The 12,455-nt window shown below is 33.1% G+C and overlaps 1 protein-coding gene across 3 annotated transcripts in view; it reads left to right on the plus strand.

The window, feature by feature from the left end:
- Window positions 1-8,568, plus strand: part of LOC134689549 (uncharacterized) — a 34,758-nt gene extending 26,190 nt beyond the window's left edge. For all 3 annotated transcript variants that reach the window (XM_063549540.1, XM_063549529.1, XM_063549532.1), the window contains 5 exons: window positions 227-309; window positions 3,084-3,212; window positions 3,537-3,611; window positions 6,973-7,111; window positions 7,956-8,568. In XM_063549540.1, coding sequence (XP_063405610.1) covers window positions 227-309; window positions 3,084-3,212; window positions 3,537-3,611; window positions 6,973-7,111; window positions 7,956-8,234 — 705 coding nt within the window. In that variant the 3' untranslated portion in view covers window positions 8,235-8,568. The remainder of the gene's footprint in view (window positions 1-226; window positions 310-3,083; window positions 3,213-3,536; window positions 3,612-6,972; window positions 7,112-7,955) is intronic.
- Window positions 8,569-12,455: the final 3,887 nt, after the last annotated feature.

Here is a 12,455-nt window from a genome sequence, read left to right on the forward strand (position 1 = left end):
TAATACTTTTGGTTGCTTCGTTTACATTTCTTTAATTTGAAATTAATATTAACAATTGATTTTGGTGGGGTTGACCTTCAGTGTATATTTCTGGTCTACAGTTGTTATTACCTACCTTTTATAAAATCTATTGTGTAGTATTATTTAATAAAAATTGCCATTATTTCGTAATTTTAAAAACTTAGAATTGATATTTTAAACTATCATTTTAGTCGTTTTTTTTTAGATGGATGAAACACATTTAACAATTCCAGATGACTCTAAACTTATAACATATGATAATGATACAATTCAGGACTTGTATACAAGGTAAGGAAACTTTCTTATTTCTTCTTAATATGTTCTTATAATTGTATTAACTAATTGCACAAAAGTAACAGTTACTGTAGCTTAATTAATTTCAACACTGTCTATACATATATATATACAACTCGTCTAAACATCGGTTACACGCCATTATTCCGACAGCCCATTAGTCTGACATCCCATTGGACTGACAACCCATTAGTCCGACAACCCAATAGTCCGACAATCCATTGCTCCGACAGCCCAATACTCCGACAACCCATAAGTCCGACACTTATCAAGTCAAGTACCAGGGTATCAGGGTAAAATAAAATTTGTCTGTCTGTATTATTACGTTTAGATATTTAATAACATATTTTAAGAAATAACTCCGTATATATAACATAAGGCTAAGGTTGTTCGAATACTTTCTATATACTCATTATATACTCAATTCAAAATCTGTATATAGAATATAACAGAAAAGAATATGTCATTTTCCAAATTAAAGGATCTTTAAAGAGCATATAAATCAAGAACAACCATTGATGGTACGAGCTACTGATGATAACATAACGCCCAAACATTTCAGTAGACAGGAAGCGTTTGAGTTATGAATCTAAAAAAGCACCACACAGTATAACTGACTTATATAAATCTTGAAATCAAATTTGAGAAATCATTGTATTGTAGTTCCTGGGAAAAATGTGCCGACAATTTTCCACTTGGCTGTCATGTAATGAGTAATAAATTTGAAAAAGCATAACACGACATAGCCGACTTCACTAAACCTTTCAGAAATCCTTGTAATGTAGTTCATGAAAATGATGCAAAGAAAATATTTATGGGAGGACGGACGAACTGATGGATGGACGGTTAGACGGACGGACAGACAGAGATAAAACAGTATACCCCAACTTTTTTTTAAAGCGGCGGTCTAATGATTTGGTCAACAATCATGCCATTAAGACATTACAATACTATTACGATATAATTATCTTTATAGCCCTATAAGCCTCAGTCACCAAGACTAAATACAAAAAAACAACTAACACATTGATATCAAATAACAGTCGGTATCAAGACAATACGATTTTTTTAGTATCTAGCATTTTCAATGAACCACCTTTTTTAAAATAAATTAAATTTAAAGATTTTTCTTCTTCTTGAAGACAATCTTTAAATGAAAAATAAGTGTCAAGTTTCAAACAAAACACCTAATGTACTATGTTTTTAAAATTAGACAATTTGACAAAGACATGCACAAGCAGGACAAGAATGTCACACATTGTCTTAGATTTTTTACTAGTTTGGCTTTCATACTGCTCTCATTCTATGTGAAATTTTGACTGTATATTTCTGCGACAAAATTCATTTAAAAAAAACTCAGATGAGTGATACAAGGAGAGAAAGTGTTGCGACCAAAGAGGGTGGGTAGTGTTATCCAACTCCGATATATTTATTTATGTAGTTAATAGTAGGGGAAAACCTCACTCCCCTGATACGCGAAAAGGGGGAACTGAAGATCTAGTTAAGTCTTAGATGCATGATTTTTTAATTAGTGGCTTTGAACTAGCTTTCAGATAACTGCAAATACTCTCAGATCTGTTCCTAGTGTCTTTTTGTTGACGGGATGTACAAGTACCCGGCCACGTCCACTTGTATTTTTGTTAAAGCCTTTTTCAACTGATTTTTATAGTTCGTTCTTATTTTGTACTGTTATACCACTGTCGCAGGTTATGGGAGGGTTGGGATCCTGCTAACATGTTAAACCCCGCCATATTATTTATGTATGTGCCTGTCCCAAGTCTGGAGCCTGTAATTAAGTGGTTGGCGATTGTTTATGTGTTACATATTTGATTTTCGTTCATATATTTATACAAATAAGGCCGTAAGTTTTCTTTTATAGCTGACTATGCGGTATAAGCTTTGCTCATTGCTGAAGGCCGTACGGTGACCTATATATAGTTGTTAATGTATGTGTAATGTTGGTCTCTTGTGGATAGTTGTGTCATTGGCAATCATACCACATCTTCTTTTTTATAAAGAAGGTAAGATCAAGACACACATGCAAAAAATAGCGAAATAGAACAGCACAGACCGATATTGGACACACAGACAACTAAATATAAAGATAGATAAAGTACATTGACACGTAAAACGAATATTGGACGAGGGTAAGGACTTAGCAGTTGTTATAGGCATGTGTATCAACTCCAGTTTACTGATACTTTAAAATATCCCGCATGGCAAGAATAATTGTAATCAAGACGGACAACCACACATATAATAGAGAACGGAGTTGGTCCTTTTAGAGAAAATTTACACATTAGAAAAACGTATTGTCGGAATAATGGGCTGTCGGAGTAATGGGCTGTCGGAATAGTGGGCTGTCGGAGTAATGGGCTGTCGGAATAATGGTTGTCTGACTAATGGGATGTCACCTAAACATCAACCCAACAATGTTAGACCTGTAAATTTGCTTTCGCAAATTTTTTGTTCTTCCCTCGCCGGGATTCGAACCCATGCTACTGCGATATCGGGACACCAAATCGCCTGCACTGTAGCCGTCCCGCTAGACCACACAACACCTGGGCTTCATAAAAAAATGAAGCATTCGCTGGTCATGTGTTACCTTTTCACGTCAGTTTTAATAAATATACGAAAAAAAGAAACGAAAAATAACAATATGTCACCCTCAACGAAGTGCCATAATAATATTGACCGAAATCATGCTTTCTTTTTTGCAATTTTAATCTGATATAAAATCCTGATTACTTTATGTATTTCTGTATTAGATACTTAACATCACTCCAGATCCACTGTACCCAAGTTATACGACCTGGAATACTTAAAGATGGTGGATGGAACGTTTGTCATGATGTTAAATATAGACCACCAACAGATTGTCTAGTATATGACTTTGGGTGAGTGTTGAATTTTGTTATTTACAATCCAAGAAATACCGCAGTAGTGCATCACAATGAATTTGATGTAGAAACTGTGCAAGCTGTCTCAATAAAAGAGGGGCGACAGATGACAGAGCGGATTATACATTGTGAATAAGAGTTAAAAACGAATTTTATGGTTCAATAAAATCAAAAATCGTAAAATAGCCATTTATTGAATGTTAACAACAATAACAGTTATTGTTTAAATACACAGTTAACACGTCATATCGTATCGCAAATTGAATTCTATGAAATCTGTACCAGTTAGGATACACAATGATTCATTTCTTACTATTTCAGGATTGGAAATGATTTCGTTTTTGATGATGACATGACGAAGATATATGGTTGTGAAGTTCATGGTTTTGATCCAACGTACGTACTATTATCGAATTCCTTGTATACAGATGCTTTATAGTACGGAGTTTTCGTATGTCTATATGTTTTTTTATATAAGTGACTGCCTATTAAACTGTATATTTCTTTTTATGCCCTACCTACGACAGTAGATGGGCATTATGTTTTCTGGTCTGTGCCTCCGTTCGTCCGTCCATCCGTCTGTGCCTCCGTTCGTCTGTACGTCCGTTCGCTTCAGGTTAAAGTTTTTGGTCAAGGTAGTTTTTGAAGAAGTTGAAGTCCAATCAACTTGAAACATAGTACACATCTTCCCAATGATATGATCTTTCTAATTTTTATGCCAAATTATAGTTCTGACCCCAATTTCATGGTCCACTGAACATAGAAAACGACAGTGCGAAGATCAGGTTAAAGTTTTTGGTCAAGGTAGTTTTTGATGAAGTTAAAGTTACATCAACTTGAAACTTAGTACACATGTTCCCTATGATATGATCTTTCTAATTACAATTCCAAATTAAAGTTTTGACCCCAAATATATGTCAACTAGTTTCATGATTTGTGGTTTTTATTTCGTCGTTTTTTGAAACTGTAAGTCAAAGATGAACTATATATTTTGTGTATTGAAATATTTAAAAATGTGCAAGTCTTCCTGTCAGGGTTCCTTTCACCTTGACCTTATTATCATTGTTCATTTGTCACTGAGAAGTAAGTTTTTAAAGATTGGTCCGTTTCTCAGATAAAATAATCAATAGCGTACCTATGTTTGGTCATTGAAATGTTTGCAAGATGTAATCTCGGATATGTACCTAGTGTCTTTTTGCGGTTAGGAAGTACCCGCCGACGTCCACTTGTATTTTTATCTATCGGAAAAGTTCAGCCTTTTTGAACTGATATGTATAGTTCGTTCTTATGTTGTACTGTTATACCACTGTCCAATGTTAAGGGAGGGTTAGGATCTCACTAACATGTTTAACCCCGTCACATTCACTATGAATGTACCTGTCCCAAGTAAGGAGCATGTAATTCAGTGGCTGTTGTTTGTTTCTGTGTTACATATATTTTTTCGTTCATTTTTTATATATAAATTAAGCCGTTAGTTTTATCGTTTGAATTGTTTTATATAATAGCTGACTATGCGGTATGTGCATTGTTCATTGTTGAAGGCCGTACGGTGACCTATATAGTTGTTAATTTTTGTTTATTTTGATATCTTGTGGAGAGTTGTCTCATTGGCAATCATACCACATCTTTATTTTTATATGTTTGTATGTAAGGCTCATTTGATCGTGACTTCATTTTCATGGATCATTGAAAATGTTAAAGTTTCTGTTATATTTTAACCGTTACTTTTATTATTAATTTTGTAAAAAAAAACAATTACTTCCGTACTCCTAACAACAAAATTATTACATTTAAAGTTACCTGTATATGTTATTTTAATCAATGCATTATATACTCCAATCAAAAACTTGATATTGAGTATTATATCTGAAAAAAAATGGATAACTCACTTCAGTAACAGTATTCCAATATGTACACTCATAGTACACTGTCAGAACTCTGCAAATCTGGACATTATACTGAACAACCCAGAAATACTTCAAAAGATTAAAAACATGTCCAGAATATGCATGAAATTCACAAACAGAGATTATCCTAAGAAATAAAGCTTCCTTGGGTTACACAGCTCCCCATTAACACACAATGACAATATTTACCACCTTCTGTCTATGTAATATATATTATAAGTAGCAAAATAGTTGTTGTTATAAACTTAAGTGTGATCTTTATGCTTACCTATCTGAAGCATTACTATCTGCGTGATTACCTCTAATATACAACATATATATAATCGTGATGTGCGTATAGCTAGACTTTAAATCTGAGTACAATGTAGAACTTAATTTTATAACGCAAACATATATCATTGATCATTAACGGAGATGTCAACATTATCTTAGAAAATATCATCTGTAACATTTTTGAAATGCATAGTTTTTTAGGCTTACTCTTCTAGGCTTTCATATGAATTCTGACTTTTACACATAAACTCTATCAAAATAATTCAACAGCCAAACTAGTTCATTGGTTATATTAAACTACACATTGGCTTCAACCATCGAACCTACATCATGGGGAACGTACGAGTTATTCGTGTATATGATATGTAAATTTTGCGCATGTGCAACGTTCCGGTAGACGATCCTTTTCAACATTTTAAATTTGGAATAACTAGCTTGTTTGTGCTTCCTTATTCAATAATTGTTTTTTTTCTTATTGCGATTGTGACACGCTAAATACTGCTGTACACTATTTTGATAGTTTTACTTATTTGGCTGTTTGTTCACGCATCGTTGAAAATATGATGGGATTTGGTGCGACTATCATACAAGTGAGAGGTTTAGCGCTATAAAACCAGGTTCCATCGACAATTCATGTACCGAGTCGGGAATATGACAGTTCTTGTCCATTTGTTTGATGTGTTTTATCATTTGATTTTGTCATTTTGTCATATTTGTGAATACGTTAACATTTTAAAAACAAACCCGTTAAAAATCTTAACCAATCGGTTAGGGGAACACGGCTAGCTATGTTTGCTCCAAGCCTGGAGAGATCTACAGTAAGAAGAAGAACGGCAGTTAACTACCTGCAACGTCTATATGATATAGGCACCTACGTTTTATTATTATATTTTTATTGGTTCATACTTCAAACTTATTCGTTCAGTGTATGTTTATTTGCGTTTTTTTAAATGTTTTTTGAATGAGTTAAACTTTTTATAATTGATAAATTTATTTAGGTGCATGTGTCTTTTTATGTTATAATGTATCACTATACTGTCTCATGTTAAGGTGAAGGTAGGCGTTAAGGTTGTTTAAATATTTAAACCCTTAGTACCTGACTGTCCTAATTAGTTAGGAACCTATTATTCAGACGTGTTGTCGCCTTGTATAAAGGTTGCTGTTCGGTGTTGGCCAAAGATCCGTGTTAACTTTTTATACATCGTGACTTGGATGGAGAATTGTTTTATTGTACTCATACTACATCTTCTTACCTATATTGGCGGTTGTAGCTTTGTTGCTACTCGCTAAATACGCATCTTAAAGGATTTAGAGTAAATGATCAGATCGGATAATTAATGTGTTCTGGTAAGGTGACACGTTTTCTTGTGCACTGTTATGTTGTGAACAAGTACGTTAAAAAGTTGACATAGCGAGCCAGTCCCTGATCCTATAATTTGTTTTCGAATTATTTTTTAAGTTTTACAAATCATGAAACGTGAAAGACGCGGTTGCATTTTTTGTGAGCTCTGATCGCAGATCCTCTTTGCTATTGTTTTTTTTTCCTTATAATTATTGATATTTGTTTTGTATTTAAGCATGAAAATGAAATCAAGGAAAAGAACTGAAAAGGCATGGTTCCACGATGTCGGTATTGGAGAAGTTGAATATACAAGACGTAAAAAATTTAAGATGTCAACATTCAAAAACATAAGTAAAGCTCTTGGTCATGAAAATGTAAGTTTAAGTATTGTACTAATGTCCTGATCTTATTACGGAATGCTTATTTCAATTTTAGGAAAGATCTTTCTTTAATTAACCCTATTGCTAATATAAGTTATATGGTTCGCTACTGACCCCATACGGATCCATAGAGGGTTAGTAAAATCCATAGGGGGTGAGGCCAGAGGCCGAGTCCCCTATGAATTTTATTAACCCTCTATGGATCCGTAGGAGGTCAGTAGTTAACGTCTAACGAATTTATCGGACGCTGGACTTTTTCTGCGGCGTAGTAACTGTAGCTGCCATTGACTCGAACGAGGATTATTTTCATTATATGTTTATTTATCAAAAATAAATAATCAGACATGGTAACAGTCTATTTGTTTTTTTAATAAGAAGTTAAACATTGAAAATTAAAGATGTTTTAAAAATAGTGCAAAGCAAATAATCAGACATGCTAACAGTCTATTTGTTTTTTAAGAAGAAGTTAAACATTGAAAATGAAAGCTGTTTTAAAAATAGTGCAAAGCTTGAACGTTTGTACACGTCGAGTAACGTCGAGTAACGTTACCATAACTAAACCGAACACACATGCGTAACGTCTGTGCAGTCCGAATTGCTGCTCCTTATATCTGTAAGATTTTGAATTTTAGCGAATGAGTTGTAGGTTTAGAGTTGTGTTACCCCCTTGCCTTTAAAAAATAAAACTATGACGAGAATTTTAGAGCGGTATAAGCTGTCAAATTATTGTTCATTTATTAACTTTTTTAAAAGCTCTTATATTCAATTTCATGTATACTTTATGTTTCCTTATTGAATTTACCCTTATCCATTTTAGTAATAACTATTTCTTTTTCAGAGAAAAATGAATATAATTAAAATGGATATTGAAGGCTCTGAGTGGGTCAGTATTCCAGTTATGATCAAGCAAGGATATTTTAAAGATGTTACACAGCTCCTTATTGAATTTCATGCGTATCCTGCTGTGTCGTATCTATCGCAATTAAAATCATTATATGATTTAGGATTTAGGATTTTTTGGTACCATAGAAATCCATTTTGGAAAAATTTATTTGTTCACAATCTTACTCAACACTCTTCTTGCTACGAGATTCATATGATGAAGGTTGATGTGTAGAAAAGGAACTGAAATAAATAATGAACATCGGGTTTGACATAGCAACAACCATTCCACTATAAAAGGGGTTTTAGTTTGGAAAACTCATCGGAGAATTTGATTTGACATAGCAACAACCATTCCAGTATAAAAGGTGTTTTAGTTTGGAGAACACATCGAAACAACACGAATGGATATGTCTAACTAAAATGAATTGACTGATGTGTAGCTGGAATATATTTATTGATGAGATTATGTTTCATGTAGAATAACAGTACATGGTGCTATAGAGAAAAGACGGATTAAAAAAATATTTTGTAATTTATGTGATACAAAAAATGGTTTTGAACAATTATTACCGTTTTTCTTTTTCTGAAAACACAGCCAGAACCAGGTTGCGAGTCTTATGCTCCTCAACTCCCTTATTGTTTTTACATAAACACAATATAAAGGACCTCTAGTCTAACAATAAACTCATAATAGATACCAGGCTAGACGCGCATTTCGTCTACAAAAGCCTCACCAGTAACGCTCTAACAAAAAAGTTAAGATGGATAAATAAAGTACAAAGTTAAAGAGCATCGAGGTTCAAAAATTTAGAAAATTATTGTCAAATGCTGTTAAGGTTATCTATACCTGGGGTAAAAAATCTCAAACCAAAATGGAGCGATCTATATAATGATCCGGTTTTTGTAAATAAATTTTATTTGCATCTCAATTTTTCTTTATCTTATACATTTTTTATCATATCAACTAATAAAAAGAAAAGAAAATCTATTTATGTAAATCATGCAGTTTTCCTTTTATGTAGCAAAAAGTCCGTCAATTTACCGAATATAATCACATTATCATATAACGCTACCTGTTAATAGAAATGGAAGTTATTGATTTTTTTCGTAACCATGATTTCAAGTTGAAATTACCGATCCTACATCATATGTTACTGTTTGAATGAAAGTAAATAATGTCCATGTTCGTAAAACAGTTCATAACCTATGCATACATTCCCAGTTACTAAATGTACATTGTGTTGTTTTAATCTGATAATGGAACAAAAATTCAAGAGTTTTGGAAAGTGATAACGAAATGCAAATTGATTAAATTGTATTTTATCAATGCGTTTAGCTTAAACCTACACGAAATTTAAACTTGTCACTAAATTTCAAAAATTTCTGTTTGTATCATTACTAATGTTTTTTTTTTGTTCATGACAAAATATAAATAAAGTATTAGTAGGCTCGACTTACCTGACCCCTTGTTTCATAGTTATAACAAAAGATTTTGATTAAAAAAAAACTTTTGATCAAAATGATACTTTGTAAAGGACGGTAACATAGTTATATTTGCATTTAAAATTATCGACCTTGTCTCACGTCTATATTTTTATAGTTCTTAATATGTGTAAGCTTTTGTGCTGAAATTGAATGATTTACATATACAATTGGTATTATTTTTTTCTTTCTGCAAAGTCGTATGTACTTGTGCACATAGACACTGCTTATAATTCTGGTTTTGAAAACTTGAAATTTTGCTATTAATCTTGATTGTTTCGAGATTGGTACCTTTCGGTACCTTGTTTTTAACTAACACAAAAAAATAAAAATTGAAAAATATTACTTATACATATACATTTGAAGAAATATTATATAAAATTGAAAAATAATTATGATTATGAAATTACAAAAATATCTTTAATCTTAAACAATATTGTAAAACCAGGCATGCGCAAGAAAGTAATATTTCTTTAGTAAAATTGATCTTCGACGGTTTTTGTCGAGCCTGCGACTTTTGTCGCAGAAAGCTCAACATAGGGATGGTGATCCGGCGGCGGCGGCGGCGGCGGTGTTAGCTCACTTCTTAAAAGCTTTATATTTTAAGAGGTGGAAGACCTGGATGCTTCATACTTTGTATGTGGATGCATCATGTTACGAAGTTTCCGTCAGTCACATGTCCAATGTCCTTAACCACATTGTCATGGTTCAGTGACTACTTGAAAACAAAGTTAAGATTTTTTGTAATGTGAAATTCTCTCTTATTATAATTAATAGGATAACTATATTTGATATGTGCGTACCTTGCAAGGTTTTCATACCAGTCAGACAGTTTTCATTTGACCTTGACCTCATTTTCACGGTTCATTGCTCTGTGTTAAGTTTTTGTGTTTTAGTCTGTTTTTTCTTAAATTATAAGCAATAGGTCAACTATATTGGATGTTTGGAAGAATTGTTAGCTGTGGATGTCTGCCTGGCATGATTCATCTGACCTTGACCTAATATTCATGGTTCAAAGGGCAATGTTTAGTTTTCTTGGTTTATGTTAAGTTATGTGACAGTTGTAATAAAGCTTTATATTTAGGACTATCAACATAATATCAATGATTAGTAAAGAAGGCGAGACATTTCAGTGTGTGCACTCTTGTTGATATTTAATTTAGGCCATATAGATTATGTGATTTAAAAAATTTGGTATGTTGACTTCCAAACTTTTTTCGAGCATACTTGTCTTTTTTAAAAGACATATGTTGTGCACTCGAAAATCATGTCATTTTTTTTTTTATCTCGCCTGTGGTGAGTTATATGTGTTGCTTTTCCGGTGGTGGATATTTCTAATATTTACTTTAAAGTTGCATTACTATCAGTACTTATCAGTTTGGCAACTATTTCGAGACCCTGCCCCCTAAGTCATGGTCCAGCGACTTCCAATTAAATAAACAATTTTAAAGGGAAGTTTTCTGATAAAGAACTACTTTTGATAGATCAACGATATTTTCTATAAAGTTGCATATCAGTTTGATAAATATTTCGAGGTCCTGCCCCTAGGTCATAATCCAATGTACAAGTAAACCAATTTTGATCTGAAACGGTCATCTTGATCTGAAAAGTTCTTAAAGACATAACAATCAAGGATGAACTCTTGCAATTATGACAGTATTTCAGTCGATCTTATCGACTGCGGTAAATTCAGTACTGTTCACACAATTCGCTTGCAACTTATCTAGATCTGTTGAGTCTATGTTCAGACCGTGCAGTAGTTGTTGTTCAGCTGTACACATCAACATCATACTGAATCCTGAACAATACTGAATTGATGTTATAGAGAAAGTCTAAATAACTGTTCATTTCTGGGAAATAATGGAGCGGAAGCCCGTGTAAGACCGACGCCCATAATTTCCCAGGAATTGACAGTTATTTTGACTTTCGCTAACATTTAGATAAACCTTAAATATTAATAATGAATCCTCAGAGTATATCAGTTTAAAGATTTTTATGTTTGAAATGGTTTTCTTATCATTTTCCCAGTGTTGTATCCAATAATCCGCATGTAAAAGTTTCAAATCAAGCTGACCGTCTACTCTTTTGAAGAACTCTCAATGAACAGTAGAATACTAACTAAAACGATCTTCAATACAAATAACTGTTTAAATCAATGGATACGATCGTCTTTATAAAAGTGTGATTGATATGATATTTATTTCTGTCTTTGAGGGTTATTACGGGAGAGAGAAAACCCTATGTAACCCTTTAGCCTAGGTTATTTGACTAATAAGGGTATGCTCGATTATAAATCATTTTGGAAACAAAATGTGATTATATATTTCAAACCATTCAATAGACGAAATAAAATTAAACTAGAAAAGATTGTTCATAATCCAACATCTTTTCTTTCCCTTTGCTCACTCAATCGAACAAAAATGCTATGCATTTTTTAAATGAGTCTTAAATAGCAATCCAAGCAGACGGAGAGGATACACACACGTTGTTTTTTTTGTCGCAGAAAGCTCGACATGGGGGTAGTGAGCCTACGGCGACGGCGGCGGCGTAAGCTTACTTCTTAAAAGCTTTATATTTAAGAAGGTGGGAGACATGGATGCTTCATACTTTGTATATGGATGCCTCATGTTACGAAGTTTCCGTCAGTCACATGTCCAATGTCCTTGTCCTCAATTTCATGGTTCAGTGACTACTTGAAAAAAAAGTTGAGATGTTTTGTAATGTTAAATTATCTCTTATTATAAGTAATAGGATAACTATACTTGGTATGTGCGTACCTTGCAAGGTTCTCTTGCCTGTCAGACAGTTTTCACTTGACCTCGACCTCATTTCATGGATCTGCCAATTATTAAGAGTTTCCTTTCATAAAATTGACAATTAAAAGTCATTCATGTATAGCATTTCATAGTGCATGGAAAACCATGCGGTGCTTTGCTTTTGCGTCAATTGGCATTTCATTTGCGCCAAAAAA

Source organism: Mytilus trossulus, chromosome 1 (assembly GCF_036588685.1).
Source record: "Mytilus trossulus isolate FHL-02 chromosome 1, PNRI_Mtr1.1.1.hap1, whole genome shotgun sequence".
Taxonomy (NCBI): domain Eukaryota; kingdom Metazoa; phylum Mollusca; class Bivalvia; order Mytilida; family Mytilidae; genus Mytilus; species Mytilus trossulus.